The sequence below is a fragment of the Larus michahellis genome, chromosome 2, assembly GCF_964199755.1.
Source record: "Larus michahellis chromosome 2, bLarMic1.1, whole genome shotgun sequence".
In the NCBI taxonomy this organism is placed as follows: domain Eukaryota; kingdom Metazoa; phylum Chordata; class Aves; order Charadriiformes; family Laridae; genus Larus; species Larus michahellis.
In genome coordinates this window covers 66,544,959-66,569,650 of record NC_133897.1, presented here as the reverse complement: position 1 = coordinate 66,569,650, position 24,692 = coordinate 66,544,959, and the positions used below count along the sequence as shown (strand labels likewise).

General features: G+C 36.4%; 1 protein-coding gene across 8 annotated transcripts in view; it reads right to left on the bottom strand.

Annotated features, from left to right (window-relative positions):
* ATP9B (ATPase phospholipid transporting 9B (putative)) overlaps positions 1-24,692 on the bottom strand; it is a 169,977-nt gene that overhangs the window by 22,772 nt on the left and 122,513 nt on the right. For all 8 annotated transcript variants that reach the window (XM_074575765.1, XM_074575768.1, XM_074575764.1 and 5 more), the window contains 3 exons: positions 19,418-19,560; positions 10,763-10,875; positions 6,903-7,151 (listed from right to left, as the gene is read on the bottom strand). In XM_074575765.1, coding sequence (XP_074431866.1) covers positions 6,903-7,151; positions 10,763-10,875; positions 19,418-19,560 — 505 coding nt within the window. The remainder of the gene's footprint in view (positions 1-6,902; positions 7,152-10,762; positions 10,876-19,417; positions 19,561-24,692) is intronic.

The following is a 24,692-nucleotide window of genomic DNA, read 5'->3' as shown; positions in this document are numbered from 1 at the left end:
GAAGTAGCTTCTCCGAGCAGGAAAGTGTGTCTAGCTCAGTTGCCTGAGGAACATGTGCGTCTCGAGAGGTGCACAAAGAAGGAAAACTTCAGAAGCACTGTTGTTACAGACCATGGCAGCCCTGCATACTAATTCCATGTTTTGGGGAAATAATCACCCCATTTGTTTAGGAACGTTCATTTCTGGAAATAAATCAAATCAAGCAGCTTACAAACATCTTGGGTAGTTTCTAGAAGTTCCATAAAGTACACAAGGTTGTGAAGTGACAATGACGCAGTTACCTGTTTTATCAGTCACAAAACCTAAGCCCCCTAGAGTCAGGAAAATTAAGTTAAGGACTTCATAAATCCCACATCAGGTACAGAAAAATAACCACAAAACCATTATTCCCACCGCAGATTCAGAACTGTGTATTTAATTAGAACATTAGACTGATTTTAATATAAAATAAATACTAATCAACAATTTTAAAAAACTTTAGAAAACATGTAAATTGATAGGCCACAAAAAGCTGTGTATATTTAATTTTGTCATAGATCAATTACATTCTAAATCATACTTTTCAACTAAGCTGCTAACTTTTTTTTTTAAAGGAAAAAAATCTCTTCTACAATAAGTTTTATTAGGCTATGACTCCCATTTAACAACCCCTATGAAACTAACTATGTGGCAGAAAGTGCTAAAAATACCCAAGCACACAAGTCAATAGTCAAAATTAAGGTCGACATGTAAGATGAAACAGATTGTCCATAGAAAGCATTTAAAGGAACAGCCGTATCCTTATTTACTTTCAACTCTGAGGATGAAAGAGTTAAGTACCTCCCTGCCCTATCAAATAACAGGAGTTTGCTTCTCTCTGGAGTGGTGTTAGAAGGCTTCAGGCCATTCAGACAGTGCTACAGGACTGTTCCTTACACAGCCCAACTCAAAGCAAATATCCAAATTCTCCTGACTTTTCCCTGTGAGAGTGAACAACTTACACAAGGAAGGGCACTCTCATTTTCTCTCAGATTAACATCTTCCTTCGCTTCCTCTGGACCAACAGGAAATATCACTTATCACCCAGCTGTCTTACTAACTTTCACTTCGTGGAATTGCAACACTGAGTCCCTTTGCTCTGTGGAAAATGTAACTACCTCTTATTTGTCATCTTGGGAGCATTATGGCATGAAGTCCCAGTTAAAGAAAAGCTGATATCGTCACTTGAAAAAATGAAACTCGCCTTGCCTTTGGACACTGGGGATTATAAATCCACAAAGTGAGGTATTTGAAGCACCTTGCTGAATCCTCAAGGCCTTCAGTTACTGGATTAATCCTGAAAGGCTGTTATTGCTTGGCAGAAGACCAAAAAAATGCCCTAAGGCTGTTCTTGCTTGCTTTAGATACTACATCAAGGATACTTGCTTTAGATACTACATCAGGACTGGAACATACAAACCATCATACTACTACTGCTCCCTTTGAATTCTGGGCTATTTGGAACTTAGCTGGTTTTAAGATCTTAATCCACTAATTTTGTTTTTTATAATAGAATATTTTGAAAGAGAAAGCAGAAGTGAAAAAAAGAAACAATAATGCACCACACTCTTAGCTTGGGTAAATTGAAACAGAGCTTTGATACTTACTTGACTCAAACATAGCCTTTTATCAACCAAGACAGAATAGCAATATATTTCTATGAAAAAATATTCAAAACCCTATTTAGACTGAAACTGTCAGGCCCTGAGTGCATCCCCCTTCCCAGGAGTTTGACCAGCTGCGTTCAAGGCCAGCTCACTGTTAAAAGCTGTGATGAAGAAACAGCTCGAAGAAACCTCCATGGAGGCTGCCCTCCCCCTTTACCTTGGCTCTCACGCTAGGTCCTGTGAGCTGCACTGCAGTCAGGTTCCAGCTATGCCCACACCTGACCACGTACCCCACTGGTCTGGCCCTGATAGGCACACACGACCTCCTGGCTTTGGACCTGCCTCACTGCCGTGAGCTTTCCTTGCAATCACCAGACTGTGGCTAATGCTGGTTGTTGCCTCAAGACCTGATCCCGACTTCATGATTTGACTTCTTGGCTTGAATTCAGACATGCCTCATCACCACAGACCTGTACAACAATCTATACTCTTGACTGTCTCTGGTTTCCATCATGGAACATGCTCCTTTCACCTTGCTTGGATATTGTGGGGCTGTACACCTCATCACTGAGGCCACTGCCTCTAGCAGCCTGGCTCTGCTTAGCTCCTGGCTTCCCTTTCCTTGCGGGCCAGCCTGCCATTGCTGCTCCCCAGCAGAAACATCTAACTACTCAATATTTACAAAATGTTGCTCCAAACAGTTTATCACCAACTAATTGACACTTCCAACACACAATGTTCCCTTTTGAGCTAACATCAGTTTAAGAAAAAGATCCACTGCCTCGCGGATGGTGTTGGTCACCCCATTCAGCAGTTTGGGAGTTCCTCCACTGTTGTGCTGACAGCTTTTCTGGAGCCATGCTATGAACCTCATCACTTAAACTGAAAAACAACCCATATAAATAAAGGCTTTCAAGCTTTTGGCATCTATGAGGGAGCAATTTGTAGGGCAAGAAGGAAGGACTAGGGATGGAAATTTTGTAAGCTAGTTTTGCTGCTTAGAAGAACTCTCATATAACCCACCTTCATTTATTTCAGAGTATTTAAGAGCATCTTCACTTCAAACAATAGGCTCTACTTTCAAAATCAGGTTGCCATGTAAGGTATACAGAGGTTATATGTGTAGTAGTTTGAAGTTACGGCTATTGGTTTGGAAACGGGGAAGAAGCAGTGAGATTTCCCCACTGCCTGAGTGTTCCCAGCAGCTTCTGTTTGGATTGTTCAACAACTCACATGTTTCCAATCAGCACTGGTTTGTTTATGTTTATAAACAACCAGTTGATAACTAACATTTGCAGTCCATCACTTCTCATCAAGAAACTTCATAATTAAAATAAAATTATTAACTTAAAAATACAGCTTGATCACGTGAAAAAACTGCCGATCAATATTCAAGAAAAGCTATGGAGTAGTTATTCTTTGTGGGTCTCGAAGGTCATGAAAGTGATGGTTTTATGCTACTGAGTGATTTGCTTTTCACAATACATTGACAAAACAACACAATTAGTCTTGCTTCAATAAGCACACACAATAAAATGAATTAAACAATACAACATGTCTCATACATTACAGCTTCACTTTTGTAAACACAAAAGCTGCTTCACTAAGGGCATATTATTTCCCTGTCTGTTTTTAAATGATTGGCTTTGTATCCTCGTAATTAATTTTAGCAACTCTGTTGTCTCTGGACAGAAACGTTGGAATTAAATAACTGACCACACTTTAAGGTAGTATTTAAATATTCAAAATCCTGGAATTAGAAATGCTTGAGAATATAACAGTGCAGGACAAAGCATAACCAATAAATAGCTGGTTTATGAGAGTAAGCAGTCATTAAAAATCGTGACTGATCAATCTTTTCTGACCAAGGGGAGCAAAGGTCTTCAAAGGCCCCTGTTCATAGCATGCCACTGAATTGCTTGGGTCTGCGACCTTTGAATTCCATTGCTTTACCTACTTAGCTTATATCCTTTTATTATTGTTCATTACATTAAGGTAGCTGGCTTTCTACAGATGAGCCGAACCCATACCTATGATGGCCAAGAAGGGGCTGTTTTCATTTTTTTCAGTGAGTTCTCAGTGAATGTTTATTGTTTGCTATGCTACAGCTGCAGAGGACAAGTGACAGACAAATGAAACTTTCCACTCTTTCAGAGAAAATGAAATATTGATCACTTATCATAAGAAACAAAGAGCCTGGCATAAGTAGAGTTCACATTATGAATACAAAATCAGTTACTTATCTCAGGTTACTCTAACAACAGATAAATACATCTTTTATGATGAATGTACCTACTTCTAAATGTGCATACTTTGTTATGGTTATATTTTATCGGTATATGGATGCTCACATACACACAGATGTGAACAATTTCAAATGAATTCCTCAAGCCAATTCATTAAGCGTGTCAATGTATCACTAAACTGCTTCTTATACTTTCCTACATGGAAGAATAGTTTATACTTACACATTGTTCTCTGCTCTTTATATGCTGTGGTGCTATCATGCAATATTATATAATGCAACAGACAACTGTGCAAATAACATCTTCTTTCAAAAGACTGCAATCAAGCCAGAACCATAAACAAAATCTAAGAGAACAGAGTTGTAATGTTGAGAAAGTACAATGCATAAAACTGGTTAAGTCTATTAAATGATAATGTTGCTTATTAACCAAATATGTTGTGATAGGTCAGTGCCGAGGTTAAACAGAAAACATCAATTGAACCATTTCCCTAAATAAAGCTCCAGGGTGCAATATTCAAAGCACTTTATTCAATAAAAAATGCTTTTAAAATGGTACTTTGGTGATTGGGAAACATTGGCATCATCCGTCAACCTAACTGCAGGAAAGTTCAATAAGCTAAATAATGAACCATTTACATTATTTTCCTTAGGCTCCAGTGATTTGCAAACATTGCATCAATAGAACTCTTTAAAAAATTATGATAAAGACCTGCTAGTCTTTCAACTCTTAGGCTTTTTGCTGTCATGCTGCAATTTTTATGCTGTTTACATGTTTTTTGTAGCTTCATCTTTTTATAAGACTCCATTTAGCATCAGTTTCTCATTATATTAAAGCATATTTATTCAATATAGTTTTACTAGTGTTTTAAGCATTATCTTTGAAATAATTTAATGTTTTCTGTTCTAAAATGTAAGTTTTTCATTTCACTGTCATATAATTTGAATGCATGAGTTGAGATGATTAACAAAAAATTTGTTATTAAAAGGATACCTGTGATTTCTCTTCCTCAAAACACTAACAGTTTCTTTGTTGTTGATTTCCTCTTCCACTTCCCTTTCTACCCTGAGTCCCAGATCTGTCGTATTAGCACTTTATCAACTTTCCTCTTTCCAGGGTCAAATTCCCTACCGTCTCCGCAGGGCACGACTTGCATAATTCTCAAGTCTTACAGCTGTTTCCTTTAGCAAATATGGGAGGAGAATTGCTCTTTTTGGTAGTATTTTCAGGTTCCAAACAACTGAATGAATATACAAAAGTCCACAGAGAGACAAGAGGAAATGGGAGAAAAAAACTCACATAGTCTCTCTCAATTGCACGTCTCTTCACCTGATTTAGTAATACCTTTGGCTGTTAAAGCTGTCATCATAGGTAGATACTTGGTTTTGCAGTCTTTCATTATATTTAGTAATACCTCACAGGCTTATTACACTGATCTATTTAGTGAATGTGAATATACGTGCATACGAAAATTCGCACATGTGCACAATACAAGTCAAACATCATACAACTACACTAACAAACTATATTTAGAGTGTATCCCTGGCACAAACAAATGCACTTCCAGCATTCTCTATACATAAAGCAGATCAACCCACACTATGTAACACCACATACGGTATTATGGATTATTTATTTTAGCCAGAGAGCAGCATCTCAAGTCCTGCCTAGACTTTATTTTTAAAAATGTTCTAACTGCCATGTTTTAATCACTGAGAACCAGGCGCTTCTTTATATTCTACAATTCTTTAACAGTATGAACTGTGTTTATAGCATCTGAAATGCATGCAATGCCTGTTAGTTCGGTACGACGTGAAGTCAGACAAATTTATTTCTTGCATTCCTAAAAATACTTGTTACAGACTTGTTACTTTTAGCAATTACAGCTTGCAGTTCGAATTGCTAAAGTTTTGTTAGTATTACATATGGTGATATATTAGACACGTAAACCAAACATATACCAAGAATAATAGGCTATGCTGTGGCAAGATGAGGTCTGTGGAAGAAATATTATCTTGTATCAGATCAACTCGTATAGCCAGAAAAATATACAGGCTTTCAGATACACACTTCCCTTCTTCACATCTTACAACAACCTTGTTTTGATTATGACTAAGCTACTGTGGCTACACCACCAACAGTACATCCAAGCTTCAGATGCTGCCAGAATTTCTTTAAAATAAAGATGCCCCTCAACCTTCTCACTTTGAGGCAAACCAACCTCAAAATACTCTATTTCTCTATTATACTGTATCAAGTACGTACATGTTTTCATAAAGTGGATGGGCTATTATTATTTTTTTTATGCTTACCTTGCAGTATCTTGAAACTTGAGTTTTGCCTCTCTTCTAATATCTTTTCAGATTGAATTTTAGGCAATCAATTTAGGCCCAAAAACAGGATTATTCAGAACAGTAACTCAAATACACTGAATGCAGTGGGATTTGTTTAAAATTTGGATTTCAATGGAAGTCAAATGCATGTTTTTATTGAAATGGGGTTTTAAATTTGTGCTACAATTGATGCAATTTTGACTGAATCCTGAACATTACGATGCTGCCTAGGATTTGACACTCAAAAGCTTTTCTACAGGAGTATTAGAGGCTTGGGTTGCTTTTTTTTCCTGTTAGGAATCTATATATTCCACTAACTGGTAGTGTCTCTAGCTAACGTACCTGGTTGTCCATCATTCAAAGCAGTTTCCTATTCCCCTTTGTATGTATATGCTATGATTCGTACATGGATTAATGTTTTGAGAATATACCTAATAACTTTAACTGTAATACTCAAAACAGTATTGATCCCAAAGCACTGACTTGACAGGCCTTTTAGTTAAATAACTGAAAAAAACTCTTCTGTAACAAAGAAACACCAGATCTTTCCTACAGCTGTAGAGGAAATAAAACCAGATTATAGCTAATTTTAAAGAAACTCCAGCCCCAAAACACTCTTATTTCACAGTTCTGCTCTTTTTAACTTAACTTACCCTGTTCTTTATGAGATATTAATTTTTTCAGCCTTGCATACTAACCTCATCAGGGCTGGAAGCCTGGTAAGCACGATTTTCATCGCTGAAGTCCTGATCCACCTCTGCATATTCTGTTTCTCCAGACACACCAGCCCGGGACTCGTATACGGGGGTGACATTGTGGCACAGTGCAATGGCCTTCACTGCTTCATGTATCCGACTGCTGACACTCTTGCGGACTTTGGGTGCAGACGACTGAGGTTTCCTAGACGGTGTTGAACTGGTACTGTTTCCACTATTCTGGGAGTGCACCTTTAAGACCCAACGCAATGAACAGTAAATCAAAGTTCAATAATGGAAATAAAGCATGAATATTAATATATATATCCAATTGTTCCCTTTGAAAATGTTGATCAATAGTAAGCACAGTAACCATTTATTTATTTTATATAACCTGCTGTTAACTCATTCAGTTTGTGATTCATAAAAACCCTCATCTACGTTTCTGTAGAACCAATACGTAACTGGGTTCATCACCTCGCAGTTGTAGTCAGATTTCAGTAACAGAGCCTGAATTTTCAACTGCAGACAGCTGAAAAATGTGAAATGAAAACAAGTATGCAGTAAAAGGGGTGAACAGGCTGGCTGGATTCTGCAGAAAACCCTGCTTCCTCACTTCAGAAGTCACCTTTTTCAGTGATATGTCACAACAGTCCTTTAATGTCCTTTACATTCTATGAATTGTTTTTTAAAAAGTATTTGAGCCAGCAACCAAATGAATGAGTTCATAAACACCAAACCAAATTGGAATCGTGGTGGTGGTGGTGTTCTTTAGTCTCTTTGTCACCCATGTACATTCAGAGATTGGAAACTCCAATGCCATTAAATTGGCAAAAAACTTCTCTTTTAAATCTTCATCTAAATCCCTGTATTTTAAAGACCATCACATTGGTACAGAACAAAAGAACAAAAGCCAGTATCATCGTTAAGTATAAATATTAGGAGTCATTAAAATACAACTATTGCTCATTTAATTTATAACCTACACAATTTCTATATTGTTTGTGAACTAATGCAGTTTGTCTGATTTTGCTGCAGGCTGAAATTTGTTTGGCCTTACAAGAATGCAACAATCTAATAAAATAATGCAAAAATAATAGCTTGACACATTTTTGAAGATCACATTACTATTGCATAGCTGCTAAACTAGCACTATTTTAAGTTATCCTTCAGAAATGCTCAAGTATGTGATTTAATTCATCTTTTAAGAGATAGTACTATAAGTTTGTAATCAGTTGAGAAGAAGAGGGTTTGGGTTTTTTTGTTTTGTTTTGGGTTTTTTGCTGCCCCCCCCCTTTTTTTTTTTTTAAAGTAAGCACATTAAATATATCAGTAATACTACCAAAGGCTCTTCTGTTCACTCCAGGGTAACTCTTCAGAAACCACGCTTTTTTCCTCCTGACTGCAATCTGCTGAACCGTGAACATTCTGCCCATCAAATTACAGTGTTGTCTAATAAAGGGTTTAACTTTCTGCTCATCTGGCACTGCTTTTCAGCTACTGCTTTAAACCTCTGCATTTGCATTCTGCTAACACTGATGCCATTACAGCCGCAAATAAATTAAGCTGATTTACTCCTTCTGAATTATGTTATGTTTATTGATGCTTGTATAATTTAATTTCACACAAATTCCATTAAAGATTATGCCCTCTATCACAAAATGCTTCCAGTGGGGAAATATAATCAGGTTATAATAGATTTGTGTGTTACATTAAGATGACAATAGTCTAGTAGGTCCACTGTAATAATAAAACAGAACACAAACAAGGGATAAAATCAATGTCACACAAGAACCACTGCCTAGCTAACTGGCAGCTTCTATTATCATAGATTAAATAAAAACCTCACCATACTTTTTCAGATTGAAACAATTGTTTAATAGTTGCTTGTTTTGTTACTGAGACGCCTTCATTTTTCTGTTTTAAAGAGCTGCTACCAACACACGCATAATTAAAGCATTATTTAAACATCAAGAAGTGTTTATATAAGGCTGAAAAAAAAGGAAGTTCCAAGTAAGCTATTTTCATCATCTACGAACAGCAAACCTAGATTTGGGAAATCTTTTCCCACAATTGAGAAAAAAAGCTTTCCTCACATTTCCTACTTTTAAAAATTTCAGTGCCAAATATGTTACAGTTATTAAAAACTTAATTAACCATGGGTACCATTCATTAAATTTTGCAGCAAATTAGTAAAAGCTTTACGCAAGTAAGAATTCCAGGAATCACGCGATTCTTTTCAGCTAGCATATTTAACCGCAAAATACGAAAACAGTATTAATGAACATGCCTCCTCTAGAAGACTGATGCTTAGTCATCAAACTCAGTCAGATCTAGGTGTGCAAGCTCAAGACTGTCAGCTATTATTATTCATTGCTGCAGTTGTTACTGTGAGTACCCAAGCAACCCATTATAACAAAACTAAGTTTGGGTGATTTTTATAAACATAGTCAGGTAGCAATTACTTTCAGTAACCCATTCTGAACCAAATTTGGACTGCTGATCTTGAGGTAAAAGAGCTACATATCTCATTTCCAAGGCATATTGTTGCATCTCGGTTACTATTCATGACTATACCTACTCAGAATTAAGCTGAAATAGATTGAGCTAAGGAAAATGAATTCCAGAAGTGGATTTTTACATCTAAACAGATCAACAATAATACAGAAATTGAAGTTGCAGACTAAAAACTTATACATTGCTTATTCACTGCTTTCCATCCTGCCTCTCTTCCCAAAAGCTACATAATATTAACTGAGTCTAGTGTGGTGTCAAACAGCTACTTTTTGAGTTTTATTTTTATTTTAAGGAAATGTGAAGGGGAGCCATAGTCCAAAAAAACCTCATGACTAAAGATTCAAATCAATTGTTGATCCTACAATCCTTTTACAACAGAAAATGAGGACACAGACAAGAAGGTCAGGCTACAAACATAACTGGGTCAGCCAGTCATGTTCGAGTATCCAAGTTAACTATGGTAAATAATTTTTTATATAAAGTGTTGTTATCATACTGTACACAACAAATGGAAATATTAGTTAACCTATAATTTATTTCCTCTTCTGTCAATTTATTTCTTTTTTGTTTCAAATAATAGAAATAAAAAACAAAGTAAAAAATCCTTCCGAATCTCAAAGTGGAATCAGGTGCTTAGAAAGGTTTGCAGAAAGCACTCAAATAGTTTACATACACAGGAGATGCAAATGATGCTTGCAGAATTTCATCTTCCTCCTTCATCCCACAACTGACCCACAGACAGACAGACAGTCACAATCCAGACCAAGCACTCTTATATATCACAGGAACACTTCGCTCTTAAGGAATACGGAGTTTTCCATTTTCTCCCCCACCCAGTTTCATGCTGTTTGCAATCATCTTAGTTTTTTTAAAACACTTTTTAGATACACATTTCTAAATTTTATTTTGACAACTATTTTTTTTTATTTTTTGGTTATACCAATTAATGTGGCTTTTTGATGTCTATTCTTGATGAGTATCTTCAAAGATACAATTACTGCTCATCTTGTTCTGGACGCTTACTTGTAATTTGTAGTCTCAGTAATGAATAGCTTACTCTTACATGATTTTGCAGGAGTAAGACTGCACTGCACAGACAGGTTAACACAGATTTCTGCTACTGGGGAACAGAAAAGTAATTTCCTTTAAGTGGGTATTATGAGGAACTTCAGAATCAGGACAGAACCACGTACTGTCTCACATTTTTTCCTTTCACCATATCTATTAAAAGATACCTACAAATGAAAGAACTTTCATAGCATCTCAAATTTCTAGACATAATCAGTAACAACACTGCTAAAAAAATATCTTAATATTAATGGTAAATAATTTACGAAATGAGATACCTGTGAATAAGAGTTTATAATATGACTCTGAATTTCATCCATTGTGTCTGTTCCATAGGACACAGTACCTAAGTGGAGGCGCTTAAATATCATCTCATTCTGTGTAAGTGTTCCTGTAATAAAGAAGAAGTATATCACGAAGGAGCAAAAAATACCGTGAGAAGGCCACAAAAACCCCACCAAAATCTTTCTTTTGGAAAGAAGGAATGAATCATGAGTTAGCATCTGTTTAGTTAATTAAAGGAACATTTTTGGAGAAAGATCAGGGTTAGTCATACTGGAAGAAATCACTGGTTCCACATTCAAGTTGATTCTGCCAACACAACTAAATATACAAGTTCAAAAAAAGACAAAAAACTTTTTTCTTCATAGGAAAGATAGAAAATGTAGTATCTGGATGGAACTGACTTTCAAAAGCCAATGCAAGAGTTTGCAACATCAAAAAATCTACAGCAAAAAAAAGAAAAAAACCAACCCCCCAGAATTCATCCAGACATCTTGCACTTTGTGTATGAAAGCAGACGTTCTGGCAAACAGGCACATTCAATGTTATTTAGAGTAAGTCATTAAGACCTAACATCACTTCCAAACTTGACAGATTTAGCCTCCAACCGGAACAAGCCAGAATGAACAAAATCAGTGTTTTCAGAGCTCACTTCACATTTATAAGAAACTACAGGGTGTCAGTCACAGATTGACATTTTGCGTCCACCTCTGCCAACTAGCCACATCCTCTGGTTTGGAAAAGCTCTAATTGAGGGGTGGGGGCTTCAGCCTTCCATGATGGGGCACATCAGACAAAAAGAGGACACTACCGCGTAGCTTCCCATGGTCAGCTCACAAAAGATTGTTTTGATAACGGCCCTTCCTAAAACTTTTTTTCCTATGGTCACTCAGCCAAAGCTATTCTTATATTTTAACCACTCAGGTTTGGGTCATTAAAATACATAAATCTGATGATTAAAAAACCCAAACAAAACATGGTGCCAAAAGTGACATTCTTGAAGCTTCTACAATATTTTTAGTATGGAGGATATAGTAATTATCTATTAAAAAAATTTGCAGAATGAAATATTTCATATTTATTTTATTTATCTAGACCATTTTTTATATCATGTCTTTGCCCCAGTATGCCAAAATACACAGTAAGCCACAGGAAAAGAGAAGACTAAAAGCATGACATATACTATAATTACTATCTGGAAAACAGAACTGTTTGGACAGCTAGCATCTAGTTTATGTATTTAACAGGGCTAGAACCATTACTGCTCTTCAAAGATTTGGTAGAGCTGTAGAAGTCTCATGTCTTTCTCAGTTATACTTGAGATGTCTACCACACTTACTCCCTGGTAGTATCTGAACAGTGACACTTCATCTCAATTGTTGTACCATCATATTGCACTATCAAACCATGTCTTCCTGTATCACCAGTACTAGATGATCATTCCAAATTCCCCCTCTCCCAGTAAAAAATGACACTTCCCATCCACTTTTCCTTACATGTTGTTGAGGATGTTTTTTTTCCTAGTAGTATAATTTGAATTTTAAAAAAATATATTTAAAATAAGATTTATCTGAAGTGCATAAATTCTCTGCAAAATACGAACAACATTATCAAAAATTCACATGAGAAGTAGAATATTGCCAAGGCTGGAAAACAGCCCAGGAAGACGAAGTTCCTGATCTCTAGAATTAGTAAGTCAGAATTGTTTGGTTACTTTTATACAAGGGAGAAGAAAATTATTTTGGTTTTACAGTAATCGTATAAAGCCATGAGAAATTACTTCTTCTGCCTTTAGAAACTGTACTTTTATTGAGACCCTTTGTTAATTTCCAAGTAAATCTGCACCACCTTCCTTACTTTTGAGGCACGCTAGTATCTTCTCACTGCACTTAGCTTTGCCAAGCCTTTGAATTAAAATAAACACTCCCTAGGAGTTGTGAAACTAAATGGTACTCAAAACTTGAGACAGCAGGCAACTGTCAAACCCACTTCCCACTAGTTCTGTAATTGCTGCTTGGGGAAACTGAGCAGGAAACAAAATTAGCCCTACGATTATTATATGGAAAGATTATTTCTTCTGACACTATTAAATCAGTCCAACTCCAAATCACGCTTGGTGAGAGAAAGGCAGATAGGTGGAAAATTTGTGTGTTCCCCCTTCCCCCACCCCTTTTCTCAGCTAGCAGGGAAGAAAAGCTTCTGAGCAGAAAAGCATGGATTTTCCTACCTTGCAACAATCAGGAGCCAGGGAAGGAAGTTTAGGAAAAATGGGCAAGGAAAAAGAATCAACTTGTAACGACGTGGAAATAAACATTCTGGCAATCCTGATTCAATACTTGCATCTTATACATTACTTGTATGATCCTTTTATCAGCTGCAGTAACAGGAAATATATATGACATAGGAAAAGAGGCTGCAAAAACACCTGTCTCTGCTACAAAAAATTGTAATAAAAAACACCACCAAAAAACCAAAGAAAGAAAAGAAACAGCAATTACAGTTTGCTCAGGATTCTTAAGACTAGTGTAAGGCTTTCAACAGTAATCCTGACATGTTATCAAACATGCAGAGCTGCATTTATGAAAGTGCTCCCAAAAATTTCAGCAAAAAATAAAAGAAAATACACCTTTTTAAGTGGTCCACATGGAAGTTCCATTTCACCACGTGTGCAAATTCAGATTTACTTCTACATTCTCCTACTGAATGAAACACCAAAACGGGACAGAATCACTCCCAACAACTTGTTCCAAATATTATACGGTGCCAATCAGTCATGTTGCAATTTCAGCAGCAGTTCTGTCCTAAATTTTAGTCTTTTAGTTGAAGACAAAACAACATATCTTTTATTTTATGCCCCAAAATACAAGCCCTTAAAATATCCAGAGGTAGATTTTCTAATACAGCCCACTTAAGGAACGAAAAACAACCCAAAACTGAGTTCTCTAGTCTGATGGAGGTGATAAGTACTAAAGAACAGTGAACGAGCTGTCTATTTTTCACAATGCTTTTTCAAGACCTACTTATCAGTTCCACACTTCCAGGACAGTACTAATATGAAGAGTTATTAGATAAAAAGCTTATTTTAGAAAAGCTTACAGAAATTATGCTAGCCAGTAAATGATCTATTACTACTGTTACACATTCTTAAACTTTGCTCTACAATGCAGGTACCACACGTAGAAAATATCCTGACAAAAAGTTAGTATAAAATTGCTTAAGAAAAATTTAGTATGTTCTTTAATGAAGCCAAGAGCTTTTTTTTCTTTTCTTTTCTCCCCCCCCCCCCCAATTGTATCATTAAACACAGAGTAAAGCAGGCAAAGAGGAAATTAATTTCTAAGGAAAAAGTCCTGAAGGCATCATTCCCTGGGTGGCAACAGATGTGATTCACACCAGAGCAGTAGAGGTTTTTATTTTGTTTTTGAGAAGCAGATGCAGATCTTTCTGATCCCATATTAGTAAATGGTAATTTGGACCAATACCAACAATCTAAAAAGGCCAAAACAAAAAAAGCAAAAAAATATGTAGAGAAGAATTATTAATTTTGTGAGAAATTGAGAGGGTGAGTAACTTTTTATAAAATACGAGTACTTTGTTTGAGCTACTTGCTTAAACGGATAAAAAGTCAGTGTAAATGCAAACATTTCTATGGAAACTTTCATGGGAGATCAGGCCCAAAGCTCTTAATAACTAGACTGTTGGCAACAATCTGGAGATGAAAATTCTTTCTATGAACCCTGGAAAAAAACATAACCTGGTATAGAATGTAAAAAGAAAATGAAAAAAATCATGGCAAACACATATATAGAGTACGTCTGCTCCACTTACAAACAGGCCACAACCACAACCACCACAAAACCTCAAACCAAACAAATCCCAGTACCACCCATTAAGAATAAGGGCAAAGACAAAGAGAGCTGAGATACCCTTCTTCTTTCCTGGGCAGAAGGTAACAGTAGAGGTAACAGGTAACACAGTTATGAATAGCAGCAGCTTTTTCCTCTGTGCCTTCTGTCTCCCACAAGAACAGCAGCAATATCGAAGAGCAACATCCACGCTCACTGGATACACTGCATATTTTCAGTTCACGGGAGTCCAACAGAAGCCACAAAGTAAGGATTCCTTTGACTGATCTACTTTGAGTGCACATCTGGAAGCTTCCTGTAGGATCTCTCCATCAAAACTTTCCATTCCTAGTCTGCTCTATTCACCCTGCAACTAAGTGGTACTAAAAATCACAGAGGTAGAGGAAGTGTAATGGTGTAAGGAAGTGTAAGAAAGGAGTGAATACGTATCCATCAAAATGAAATGAGGAGATGTGATTCCATCATCATTTTTTCAAATTACTCTTTCTCTGTGGTAGCTTATGTTTAACAGGTAAAGAATAAATTAAAGTATAGTCTAAACAATTACTGAAATTCACTATTTGAATAGTACATTATATTAGGCACGTTTTATGTAAAAGCCCATATACACCAACCTCTAACACAAGGCTTTCCCAGAAAATCAAGAATGCCATTGCTCTATGCATCTGTTCAACTATTATATCTGTTAAGTATCTCATTTGGTCCAAACACCCGCTAAAATGTTAATTACAGAACTCAAATACAAGTGTATGCATTAGTAAACAACTATGCTTGGAAGACTGTATGCATTTGTTTTAGCTGAATACTCTGGTAGTTCTCATGAACAGCAGAAGGTTTGCCATCCCACATCCTAAGTAAAAAAAAAAAAAGTTCAATAAATATTGCCAAATATCTTTATTTTTCTTTTATGATTAGAATCTTTTTGTACCCTGGAGAGGATAAGATACCATGCTCAGTTGCCCTTGGAAACTGCTAGAAACCATGCTCCCCCCTGTAACTGCCCCCCCCCCCCCCCCCCCCCGTAACGGATGACGCCTTTCTGTCAAACTTATATGTGATTCAAGTCCAAACAACATGGCATTTTGGGTAATGGATGCTATAATTAAAATGTGAGTCCTAAAAACCCTGTTGTTTTAGTGGGTGTTTTTAGTAATGGCTTTGTTCTACATGAAGATAAAAACTCCCTAACAAAGGAATTAATGTATTGCTTTAATAGGCTGCACCCTGAGTTAAGTTTTAAAATTTATGAGTTCTCTGCAGCATTGTTCGTTAAACAATGGCATTGTCAAATGCAACCAGTGAGAAGATTAAAGTTCTCCCAGCAGATTAAGTACAAATTATCTGTCCTCCTGTTTCAGCATCATTTGTTCATTTATCACATAACGTCTAGTATTTCTGGTCAGTGTCAATATGCTCTGCATCCTTGCAGTTAACAGATGTCTTCTCTTGTCGAATGAATTACTTTATGTTTCACGCACTGGTGGCCGCAGATGTGTCACTATAGCAACATCATTAATTTCAGATCTTACCGGAAACATGCACTCCAATCAAACCTAATTATACCACATTGCTTTCTTGTCCCACAATAAGGAAACTATAATGCAATTATTGGGATACTTCATTTTCTATTCTACTGTGGCAAACGAGAGCGCCACTGTGATGGACGCTTCTTGTCAAAAAGCTTATTGATGAAGCACAAACCCAATTTACAATCATACAAAGGACTACCTTGCAATTATGTTAGTAATGCAATGCTCCTTAGACTCAACAACTAATTCTCAATCATTTCCAGTGAAGCTTGGACCACAATCTTAAGATTTTTTGCAGACTGTTCTCTGGATTCCCTTTCATTTTTAATATTGGGAAAAACGTCACCTGTTTACATTTCACTAGACCAGCCTTTTAGTCCTGCTTTTTAGCAGCACCCACTGGGACGGGCAGCCACAAAACCACCTCTCTCTCTCCTCTGACAGCCAAGCCCTAAGTGGGCAGAACAGAATCAACTGGCTTATACGACTAGAACTGAAAATTCAAGCGAGAAACTACTGAGCTAGCTCTCATGAACAGTGCATAATCATGCAATGGTAATCAAGGATTAATCGTACAGGTTCTGTTCATTACCTAGCAGTAAGTTTCACATTTATGATAAAATGCAGAATGAGACCAAATGTATTCAGGAAAGGAAACTAGAAGCAGCTACTGATATATTTGCGAAAAGGTACATTGGCTACATGTTTGTCCAGAATTAAAAACAGTTTAAAATTTGTAGCGCATTTAAGACTAATAAATTTGAGCAGTGTTTCTCATGCTGGTCTAAAGAAAAGCGCAGTCTGCAAGGCCACGGTCAGTGTTCTGAAGCTGGTAACGACTGCTGGACTCCAGCTTATTTTCACTTACATCAGCTTTCAGCGAACGCTTGGATAAAAGTGCATAGGGTGAAACTGCTGACTGTTAGTCCAAAACATTTTGGAACTACTGCCCTAGGATACAACATTTACTTTCATTTTTACATCATTGGCTTACAGATTCAGCTCTTCCTTCAGAACTCAACAGATCTCAGTGCTCTGAAAGGCCTTTAAGGTTGAATGATAGCAATCCTCCAAACTATACATAAACACATTTGCTGGTAAAAGCCTTTTAACATTTGTCTATTTAACCCCTTTTAAGTACGCGCTCTGAAAGGCCAGAATACAGTGGCATGATGTGGGTTGAGAAAAACCCAAAAAACAATTAGAAGCAAAACAGGGTTGTTTCTCTTCATATATGCAAATCAATAAACTTTATCCTTGCAAAGCTTTATAGATGTAACTGTGTTACATCTGTATTTTTGCTTTGAAAACCCAGCATCACTACATTTTGTTGCCCTGCCAAAAAAATATTTTTATTTTTTTTAAAGGAAAAAGCCTCGTTTTTTAATTACTGTTGTACTAGGTTAAGTGTATTCATTGTCCTTCTAGAAGTACAACTGCAGCAGATTTTTTTTTCTTTTTTTTTTTTTTTTTTTCCAAACAATGTTTTGTTTCTCAAACAGGGTAGTAGGTTCATGCAGCTTGAGGAAAAGATAGTACACTGATCCTTGTGCCTGAGAATATTAACTGGTCACCAGAGTCAGAACTCTGCATTGTAGAGTTGGCTGAATGAACTGTTAGCATTTTATTCATCAAGCCTTTTAAAATTTTCAGCGCGGTCTAACTGTAAGCAGAATACCTCAGCACTTGAACCGCATTTCCAGTTTGGTATGGTAACTGGATTCTCTATCAGAAAAGTTTAAGAAGTATACATTGGTTTTGCTTACAAAGTAGTGCTTTGGGCAAATGAACTCAACTGCATTGTTTTGAAAATTCATTATTTTTGAACATACTTCCCTTTTTCCAAACATATGCTGTAAATCACATATTTCAAGCCTTCGATGAGACAGCACTCTTAAAAGTTACATAAATTATCACGATGAAGGGTGCAATTAAAATCAATAAGCAGTTTCAAATAGCATACAAATCATCAGCTAACTGAAATAAAACTTGTTAAAAGAAATGTTCACTTGCTTTGAAGAATTACCACACTATAATTAGCAATACATTTTTTTACGTGCTAAGAAACAAGGTGGCAGATGTCTTTATATCGTACAAAATAAAAAACAGCATTCAGAAGTGTATAGGGTAACATGCGTACCTATAGAAAAAAAAATAATGAAAGTGTGTTTTGAAAACGTGACAATATATTAAATTTACATTTCATTTCAAAATATGCAGTACTGGAAGCGTTCAGCATGTGAGGGAATGTGGAACTATTTCAAGCAGAAAGAGATGTAAACTGTGTATTATGCTTTCTGAACACTATGACAGAGGTCAACCTCTAGCCCCCTCCCCAAATGCTTTCTCAGCATTTTGAACTAGATTTTACTTAAAACCATGAAAAAATTTCTTTAGCTGTTTGAGAAACAACTGTCTCAGTTCAGAAGTTCAGCTTCTTCAGAAAACAGGATGTTTACTAGAACTGATTTATCCAATCTCAGAAAGAACCACAAAAGGCGAAAAAAATACTGTATTTGCTACCTAATTTAACTTGTTATTTATTATGGTATTTTCCAAAATAAACTTTAAGATTCCTTATATAAATCTAGAACTAAGAGCACGGTAAGACCGTAACAAGTGTCAGTCATAACAGCAGACAGCAGCATAGCACAAGCTATTACTTCACACACTTACCTACTTTCTGATCCTGTTAAGGGTTGGCTTTTCCAGTATAGCAGGTCAGGTATAGTAACAGGTTACAGTTTGAAGATGTAATCATACAGCAACTCTAGAACTGGTCTTTGTAACAAAGAGCAACTAACTTCATAGGGATAACAGATGTAATTTTGGAGGCTGATCTCATTACTTGTTTTGGAAATGACTTGCTCTCTCAAAGGTCATTCTTAACTATCACACAACATTGCAGAAGAAATGAGGTGCAGAATAAAATAGCATCCTGAGTGTTAATCCAGAGTCTTTTCAGAGAAAGACAGATGGTACTCTTACTAGTACTATCCAGTGTCCCGTTACTATAGCAGGAGTGTTCCCACTGGAATAAGTCATATTAATACCAAATACTGACTTTCACAAGTAAGGACTGGCCTACCTAAGCCTATTGGTACGGGTACAATGTCCTCAAGCACATGCTTAAGTTTTTACCGAAAAATAAATATCAGTACTTTAAATCTACTCTTACATTAACATATTGAAATATAGAATAAATTTTAGAAATTTTATAAAAGTCATCGTATTTCAGAATTGTAACCTGATATACCTGTTTTATCCGTTAGTAAATAAACTAATCGTCCCAACTCTTCTGGTATGGTGCTAGTTCGAACAACTGTTCCAGGAATATTGTCATCTTTCATAATCATCCACCCATAGGCTGCCTTACCCATGTCCAAGTTCACACGTAAACTGCAAAGGAAATTTATACCATAATCAGTGTGAATATTAGGCAAAGTGAAAGTTATAACTATAAAAATAAAACTAGAAGCTCTTTTTAGGATACCTGGAAAAAAAAAAAAGTATCTTACAACTATATACAGCAAAAAAATTGGAACAATGTTTTTGTTATGAGTTTGTAGAGTACATCTCACATTAGAAATTTAGGCTCCATTCCAGACTTTTAGAAGCTACTGCAATACAAACAAATGCGATACCATGCCTTCTGCAGGAGACAGATTGCAACACGTTGTGGAGATTCTTGACATAATTACGTTACTACACTTATACAGATGAGAATATTATATACTCTTTATCAATAAGACTAGATCTCTATTCAAGTCACAGTTTTTATCTGTTAAAAAACCACAACACCTATGTTTTCTTTATGATGTGAAAGTACAAATATTTTTGTACCTCTTCAAGTCACTGCTTTTTAAAAAACTATTTTTTCTTTAGGAAAGCACAACTGTATTTTGTCAACTTCTCTTTCCCACCACGACCAATCAACAATGTCGCTGTCCTTCCCAAAATCTAGTTACAGAGGATCTCCATTGCAAAAAGAGAACAGTGCCCAAGCAGCAATATGCACCCTCATGTGATGGCATGTGGCCTGGAGTCGCTACTGCCAGCGGCAATAAGGAACCTCTGGGTAGCTGTGTACTAGAAATTGTAATTTGCAGCAAGTTTTACTGATTATACACAGAAGTGCAAAATCAAAAGTACTTTTTTCCAGTTCACTCAGTGTCTGCACACTTATTTGTTAATATTTCCATGTCTACGTCATACACGAATGAATTGCCCTTGGACCTTGTACTCCTATGTTGTAATAAAAAGTCTTAACCCCTGCTGGTCAGAGATAACTTTACTCACATTGCTGTTCCCCAAAATTAAATGCTCTAACTCAAAACCATAGGCCACCTTCTTCTAAAATTTTAAAATGCTACTTTCTTTTAGCTATTCATGACACTCCTGCTACCATGTCAGAGGAACAGCAACTAAGGAAAAGGCACGTGTTCATTTCTGTTGACTCTGCTCTAACAGAAACACTGAAAAAACAGTTAGGACAGTGGCTATGTGAACTATTGGTAGTTAATTTGCCCTGGGCACAGGATTCAGACTCACAAGTTTAGTAACAGGTTTACAGTAACATGACTCTTAAAGGTATTCAAAGGTATTCATCAAGGTCAAAATACTGCTAATGTACTTGTATTTCAGACCTGTTTTAACAGTCCTGAAGTGCTGCTTTACAGCATAACCAAAACAGCAGCCACAAACAGTTTTCACCTGTCCTCTTGCAATCACAGCTACAGATTGATTGTGAGTTACCTGAGGTAACGGTGGAGGGAACACTGAGTCACAAACTGCAATATCCCACAAGGAGATGCATTTAACTAGAATTGCGAGAACATCTGAAATTTCAACACACACTGAAGAAATTCAGTTAATTCTGTGTCCCCTCCTTCCTGAATTTGCACAGATGACGACAACGCATGTTCCAGCACAAAAAGAAACAAGTATTTTTGATAAAAGATTCTTGACAATTCAAGATAGTATTTTGCTCTTTAGCTAGCTCTTATTTTCCCATTAAAATCAGCAACAGCAGGAAACCATCCTTCTACCTGGTGATATACTCCAATTAGTTTTGCAATATCATACCAAACTTCAGCTACCTTCAGACATCCAAATATATAAAAAAAATTAGAACAGACATCAGGAGGACTCCTCTATCAGATTCTTTTTTTTGAAAATGCTACACTATAACAAGGGGAAAAATACTGGAAGTCACTTGTCTCACACTGGTTAACTACAGTTTTACCCTGTCTTACTCAATCCAGAGCCAGTCCTGAGCAAGCAGTATTTGTATTATGTATGTCTGTTAACTTCCAGAGTTAGAGGGAATATAAGAACCAATGTAACACTTCACACTGAGATATGTATTAGTCAAAAAAAGGAACCACAAAAGATTTATTCCTCTTAGGGATGAGAATCTGCTTAGTTAGCTAGTCAAGTAGAAAGGATGCTGCCTAGTTTTAGAACAGCTAGACATTTGCTCTAGCCAGGAGTAAGCAGAGTAAGCGAAGGATGAAAGCTCCTCATCAGCCCACTTCAAAGAGGCATTTGGGCTATAAATATTTTTTTTCCTGCCTGGGCTATCAGGACAGGAATTCTGCAATGAAAGCTCTATTTAAGGGCTGCAATCTAAAAGGAACTCCTGAAAGGAGATTGTAGAGAGTTGGGGGTTGGCCTCTTCTCCCAAGTCACAAGCAATAGGACAAGAGGAAACTGCCTCAAGTTGCACCAGGGAAGGTTCAGATTGCATATTAGGAAAAAGTTTCTTCACCAAAAGGGTTATCAAACATTGAAACAGGCTGCCCAGAGAAGCAGTGGAATCACCATCCCTGGAGGCATTTAAAAGATGGGTAGACATGGTGCTTAGGGACACGGTTTAGTGGTGGTTTTGGCAGTGTTGGGTTGATGGTTGGACTGGATGATCTTAAGGTCCCTTCCAACCCAGACAATTCTATGATTCTAATGTCAGGTACATGGCACAGAAAGAAAGAAATCCACATAGCTGCGCTACCAATTGAGACCTACAAAGTCATCCAGATAGGAAAAACTGTACTTCAGTACGATTAAATCAGAAAAGTCTCTCAACGCTGAAGTGCAGTTCATATCTTCACTTGCATCTTTTACAAGCATGCGTGTTACCTGGTTTTAATGTTCTAAACACTCTCTATATGCATTTAGTTACAATCTCACTTAAATATAATGTAAAGGTAAGGAAAAAAAAAAAAAGAACATCTTATCTTGCTGAGCAGTGAGGAGAAATCTGTATTTCAAAGCATTGAGGCTTTCCAGCATTCACTGTTAAGTGGAACAGAGCATACCTCCTTTATGCTGATGGACCTAATAGAAAGCTGGCAGCGCTGGCCTCCAGCGAAATAACATCTCCCCAGTGACTAGTAAGTCCAAGCCAGCTTTCTGGCACGCAGAGATATTAGGTACATGCTTGAATTGTTAAGATGAATAAAGAATTAAACAGAAATAAAATAAACAAAAAATGAGGGTTATAGGTGCATTTTCAGTATTAATTCTAAAATTTCTATACTGTATCCTACTCTGACTTCCTTTACTTGGTGCTTGTTGTCTTAGAGAAATTTTTGTCTTTGAAATCATTGTAGCTATCACTTTAAGGACACTGCTGTAACACTAAAAATGATGGAGGCCTATTAATACTGAGTTTGCTTTCAAAACTGGAAATCTCTCCAGCAGAGCTTCACAGGAACAGATAAAAATACTTGACTAAAAAGTTCAAGAATTTTTACACAATAAAACAAGGAAATACTAAGCGTATTCAACACCAAGCTACTTTCAGTGCCTGACAATATTAGCTATCATTTCTCATAAATCCTTTGTGGACTTTAAGAAACCTCATTATATAACCAAAAACTTTTTAAATTCACCAGTTTTAAATCCTTCTCAATTTCACCCAATTTAAAAGAATCCATAAACATCAGTTGATGCTGATATCAAAATGAAAATGCACAGAACAGCATCATATGTAGCATTAGCACACTGTTGTGTAGTAGTAACACTAATTTTTAGCAAACCAATTAACATGTAATCTTTAGACACAGTATGTTAATTAATATAGGTATTTGAAGGCTGTTGCAGAGAATGGGCATATTTAGTGAACATAATTGCGTGAAGTTTCTTGTCTCTCAACTGCAGCACTAGTTACCCTACAGCAGGCAAACCCTAAGGCAACATTCATCCAACTTGGGAGTTTATTCCACTAAGAGCCAGGGTGGCATTTCTCTGCAATTCAGCTTCAGAACAGATCAGTAACACAACATTTCAGAATCCACACTGCTTTTACTACAAGTTAAAAATAGATACTTTAGCTCTTATTCCCTCACAAACATTAGTAGTGTGTTAGGTTAAACAAATTCATATTTACAGGACTTCCAAATTTCACTTTTCCCCAAATGTTAATGACATTAGGGCCCCTTGTAAAGATTTCTGATTTTGTTTTTTAGTCAAAATGGACAAGTTTGCCAATAAGCAGGCGCCTTCACTGAGAAACTTTCAGATGAATACATTTAGAAACTCCAGAAACATTCTGCCTTTCAAGACTTGGTGAAAAGCAATCAAGACTGAATGAAGTTAGCAAAGACAATTTTGTGAACAAAGTGGTACTGTGCCTAATGAAATTCAGGTATGATTTTGAATCAAAAGCAAACGATAGTTTTATTTGAGCTTTGGTGGTCTGGAAGAACTTCCTGAGCAGTCCTGTATATAAGCAGAAGTTTTGTAGCAAAAACCAAAGCCCTGCCAAAACTCCAGATAACTGTCACCCATAGAGGTATCCAATTTCTAAAATAAGTGAAGTAATTGAGATATAGTCTTTGTATTTTCGGGACTTCTTTTTAAGTGAAATACTGAAGATCATATTTGGTCACATTAGTACCAAAACTGTACCCAACTCCTTACGGCTATATCCCTACCTGCTTGAAACTGCTATAAACTATCCACAGATAAACACTTTATTTGCAGTCTAGAAAACAATATGGAACACTTCTAAAATTATTGGTCAAGAAACAACCAAAAGTGCTTTAACTTCAACATGCCTGGAAAGTTATCTTCACAGAAGGTCATTTTTGGACCCTTACAACTTCTATTAACTGGCACTAAACAAAATAAAAAGAGAATGAAACAGAAGTTACTTCATTTAGACACAATATTCTAATCAAGATCTAAATAAATAAAAATCAAATCATAGCTCATCCCTTTAATTTCCCCTAATTCCCCTTCCCCTATATTTTATTTGGAGAGGAAATTTGAATATAATATTCCTTTTGTGGTTAGCCCGCTATATAAATTTCTATTTAGTTTTCTCTGCTATCTGTCTAATAGTCCCAAGAAGAGCCTCCGATCTGTGTTCTTGTTTGCTTCATAATTGGTCTCACTAGTTCTCTCGGACTATTTTTTCTAGATTTTTGTCTATTATGTAAGCATATAAAAGGAAATGAAAGAAGGTACACACACAGCACTTTACAAAAAAATGCAAGCAATGAATGTAACTTTGAGAGAGACCTCAA